We start from the raw sequence: 4,936 nt of genomic DNA, 5'->3' as shown, positions 1-4,936 counted from the left end.
AGAACCCAAGACTACCAGCCCAGGGATGGTCCCACCCACAAGGGGCCTTTCCCCCTTGATCACTAATTGAGAAAATGCCTTACAGTTGGATCTCACGGAGTCATTTCCTCAACTGAAGCTCCTTTCTCTGTGATAACTCCAGCTGTGTCAAGTTGACACAAAAATAGCCAGTACAGTAGGGTATCACTATTTAGTCCTTGCTGTACTGAAACTCATTATGTGGATCAGGCTAGCCTTGAACTCACAGAAATCCACCTGACTCTGTATAGTGATCCGACACCCCCCACCCCCCTACCCAGTGGATTTTATCTTCTGACCTTACTTCCTTTACATTTTGCCAATATGAATAGTTTCTGTAATTTGACTAAATGTGTAGATTTAATCTTCAGGGCTTTATTTCCTCTAAATTTTAGCAATGTCTAGCTGCAGCTATTTGATTGGCAAGCCTATGGGTGTGACCTTCTGGCCTCCTTGAAATGTTGGCATGTGCTTCTAGTCGCACAAGTAGAGAGAAGCTGAAGTCTGGCCTTTGTTGCGCAATGAGTGTCACTTAGATTTAAAAATAGTGTTTCTCTGTCTAGGGCTGGGACACATTTCTAATTTGTGAACTGTGGTATGCACTTGTGAGGGCCTTGGTTTACTGTCCTGTGGCCATCGGGTGCATAGCACTAAAGGCCCAGGTGCCCAGTGTGGGTTTCAGAGGCTGGGGGTGGCTGGCAGCCAGAGCTCTGGACCCAGAAAGCTCCTGAAGATGTGGCCTAGGGCATCTTTCCAGCAGCAGAGAATTCATGTGACAACTGGCCACTAATTCCACTTGAAAGACACTCCAAAAGTCTTATATTTCATTTGCTTCAAGCCTGCTAGAATCTCAGATGAAAAGGTTTACCTAAATCCACCCAAAATTGACTTTTTCTAGTAAACACAAGCCTTCTTTAGACAATACTAAAAGTGTAATCACAGGTATTTTGTGAATCAATGCCATCTGAATGTTCAGGGGAATAAAAAGTTTGCATGTGTTTAACATTTATGACTACCAGTTTCATTCTCTTGGTACCCCACTTTAATAGAAAAAAATTGGTGATAACATAATTTGTTAAGCTAACATATGCTACGTTTTGGATTCCCATTTGGGTATCAATATTTTAAAATGCTGTTTTAGTTACAAAAACATTTAAGATCAGTGTATTCAAGATGGATCAATTATCATTAAAGTTTAATATGAGAGGGTTTTAATAACACTCAGAATTTCAATTGAATCACTCCTCCAGGACACTGTATCCACGAGAGCCACAAACTACAAATAATTTAATTACTAAAGTGTAAAATGGGACATCAATAAGTATATATGTTCAAGCATGTCTAACATTTCTAAGATGTATATTTGTGGTTTTGTGTATTCCAAGCCAGAAGATGGCATTGGATTCCCTGGGGTGGAGTTACAGGCAATCGTGCGCCACCCAGCATGGGTGCTAGGAACTGACTCTAGTCCTCTAGAAGAGCAGCAACTGTTCGGTAACCCCCGAGCATCTCCAGCCAGTGGCTAGTTGTTTTTGTTTTTTAAAAATAAACTGACCAACACCCCAGGTGAGAGAACTGCTTCTGATCTGTAGCATAGATTTTTATTCCTTTCCTCAAATGAAACCTTTTTTTTTTTTTCTAAAAAAAATCATGAATTAAGAAAAATGCTTTTCTGGTACCCTGCTGAAAATGGATAACCTCACATCACTCAAGTGTCATACTTCTTACTTGTATTAAAACCACGATTTTTCATAAGATTTAACAGCTACTCTACCTGGGTAATTGATAACTTGTATTCATTGGGCCCTAACAATACACCAAGCACTGTTCTAAGCTCGTGTGTGTGTGTGTGTGTGTGTGTGTGTGTGTGTGTTTCTGTGTGTGGATATAAGTGTGACAGCCCACTGTATCTGCAGGGAATGTCTTGGCCCTGTGATGGCCAGGCATGCTCTTCACATCCCAGTATGCCTGCAGGGAGCATCTTCACCCCTGATGGCCAGGCCTGCCCCTCTGATGCTAAGTGCAAAGGCCATGCCTTAGGATATCCAGGCTTCTGTGTGTTTGCTCATGCGCTAACCCACCTTTCCAGGGAACCTTAAGGCTCCTGTAGGCTGGAACACTTAAACCTTTATCTCTTTTTCTTCACACCAAACCCTTGCTATATAGTGTGATAATCCAGGTAGGTGTGGCATGAAAAAGACCAGCTTGTCACACAGGTGGCCACAAGGTGGCACTTACCTATGGGAGCCCTGACAGACTCAGGTCAAACAGTAAAACCTTCTAATGAAGCTCACAGAGGCTGCTGTGTGAGCCCAGCACTTCTGTGTGGCTATTATTGAGCAACATGATGGGAACAATGCTGACTTGGGCATTCTCCCACAGCAGGCCTGCCACACGGAAAGCCAGACCTCTTGCTGTGTATTTGTAGCCAACCTATTTTATAAAGTTCTATTCATCCAATTTTCTATATTTCAAAAATGTAAGTAACCCCGTGTGTCTTTGGGGTTGTTTTCTGAGACAGGGTTTCCCTGTAACTTTGGCTCTCCTGGCTGTCCAGGTCTGTAGACCAGGTTGGCCACGAACTCACAGAGATCTGCCTGCCTGGGCCTTCCAAATGCTGGGATTAAAGGCATGTGCTACCATTGCAGGATCTGTTTTGATTCTTAAGGGCAGCCATCTGATACAGAGTGAGATGAGACCTCAATGTAGTTGTTACTTACATTCTTCTTGTGGCTGGGGATGGTGAACATTTTATATGTGCTTCTTGGCAGCCAGTCCATTTTATTTCACTGTGACTAATCACATGTAGGGTGTGTGGGATTCCCTAGCTCCCTTCTTAGAGAATAAACAGCTTTATTTCCTATCGTTTCCATTTACCCACCAAACCAGCACAACTTCAGTTGGCATTTTCTACAGTACAACCAGACAGTCACCAATTAGTAAGTGAATGTATCCCATTACAGTTGTTCTTCATTTGCTTTGATTGACAGTACATCTTCTACAAAGCAACAGTAGCTATATTTCATGACCTCCTTCCCGGAGCCCAGTAACAATGTAACAGTGGCTTTCATTCTTATTTCTCTCTTGTTTCTGTCCTGTTGATCTGTCACCACCACAAGGCTGCCCCAGTACCCGTTGCTCCTTCCTCCCCAAATTCCTTCACATTTCTAAATCAGAATCAGCTTGAAGGTGAGTGCCTACACGCTATCTTGCCTGTCTCCTATTGCTGTGCTTTGTGTATGCCTGCCTGTTCCTGCATGCAGCCCTCCTGGCCAGGGGTTTTCCAGCATATTTTAAAATATGTAACTTGGACTCATGTAAAAATATCAGGATCCCTCTTCCATAGACTATAAAATAGAATCTGTTCAGAAGAGAGATGTCAGCCTTCTCCTAACAATGTGCTATACAGGCATTGGCAATGGGCCACGCAGTGAGATAACAGTTCCTTCCCCAGTGCCAGCAGGTTCTGTAATATTCTTGCCTTGACATGCAGACTGTAGCCCCAGGATCCATAGCCTAGGGTCCCTAGATGCCTCACCCCTGAGGGGAGGCTCTTTAACATTGTAACAAAATAAGCCTCTGACTTTCTACTCAGTTCTAAAGGAGAGAAGCCGGGCTCTCATGCCCAGCTGAGCAACAATCCCTGTTTCAAACAGGTTTTTGTTGTTGTTGTTGTTTTGTTTTGTTTTCTGGCAAGATCTTTCAGCATCGGGTCAAGTCTCAGGACTTTTCTGATACATTATATCTTTTCTCTCTTCTAATTCCTAAGCAGGATTTCATCTCTAATCCCAGGTGGTCCCACAAAAAAAATCTTGAAACTCACTTCAAATAATGACAGAACCATGGCGGCCCCTGTCATAAGCTCCTACTACGGGCGTTTTAACATTCCTCACGTGGTTCTTGGATAACCGTCAAATACACAACATTTTCCTCATTTTGTATGTGAGTCTGCTGAGCTCAGTGACTTGCCCGTTCATCCATCTGCATGACTTTACATGCTGGGCAGAGAGCTATGGTGACCACAGTCTCCTACACTACAGTTGGGCCCATGAGTTTTAACCTTGTCATGCTTTGCCTTCCTACCCTGTCATTTTCCACCAAGCCAAGAAGAATGAAATCTCAAGATATTATATGCATGGTGGTACCCATGTCAGTCATGCTTGGCCACATGCATGTGCTACAGATGTCACGTGACTTAGGAAACTGTGCTGTAGCCCATCAGAAGCAGATTCTCGGATGTTCACAATGGTGCGTTTTCAAAACTCTTTCATGGTTGTGTTTCTGCAGCCGGCGAGGAAGGTGAGGATGGCATAGAGAGGACATGTGATACCCTGCTCATGTGCATTGTCACGGTGCTGAACCAGGGCCTCAGGAATGGCGGCGGAGTTGGGGATGTGCTGAGACGACCCTCGAAAGATGTGAGCAAAATGGGGTTTGCTTTAAGAAGCTCGTGACTCTTTCCTTCTCACCTCCCCTCGGTCTCTCCCTTCTTGCTCTCCTTCCATTGCTTCCCTCCCCTTCCTCCCTCCCTCCCCTCTTTCCTTTCTTCCTGTATTGGGGATTGAACCTCAAAACATAATGAGACATATCCCCAGCCCACTTTATACTTTTAAACTTTAAGACTGGGAGTCTCACTACATTGGTAGCCCAGGCTGTCCTTGAAGTTGCTGTCCTCCTGCCTCAGCCTCCCTGAAAAGCTGGAATGGCACAGAGCACACAGAGCGCACAGAGCGCACAGAGCACACAGAGCACACAGAGCACACAGGGCACACAGAGCGCACAGAGCACACAGAGCACACAGAGCACACAGAGCACACAGGGCACACAGAGCACACAGGGCACACAGAGCACACAGGGCACACAGAGCACACAGGGCACACAGGGCACACAGGGCACACAGGGCACACAGGGCACACAG

The 4,936-nt window shown here is 44.9% G+C and overlaps 1 protein-coding gene across 1 annotated transcript in view; it reads left to right on the top strand.

The window, feature by feature from the left end:
* Itpr2 (inositol 1,4,5-trisphosphate receptor type 2) overlaps nucleotides 1-4,936 on the top strand; it is a 394,656-nt gene that overhangs the window by 338,606 nt on the left and 51,114 nt on the right. The window contains exon 53 of the mRNA XM_029478274.1: nucleotides 4,306-4,436. Within this exon, the coding sequence (XP_029334134.1) occupies nucleotides 4,306-4,436 (131 nt within the window). The remainder of the gene's footprint in view (nucleotides 1-4,305; nucleotides 4,437-4,936) is intronic.

The sequence above is a fragment of the Mus caroli genome, chromosome 6, assembly GCF_900094665.2.
Source record: "Mus caroli chromosome 6, CAROLI_EIJ_v1.1, whole genome shotgun sequence".
Taxonomy (NCBI): Eukaryota; Metazoa; Chordata; class Mammalia; order Rodentia; family Muridae; genus Mus; species Mus caroli.
The sequence above is the reverse complement of the archived record's forward strand: the minus strand, read 5'-3'. Positions and strand labels throughout refer to the sequence as shown.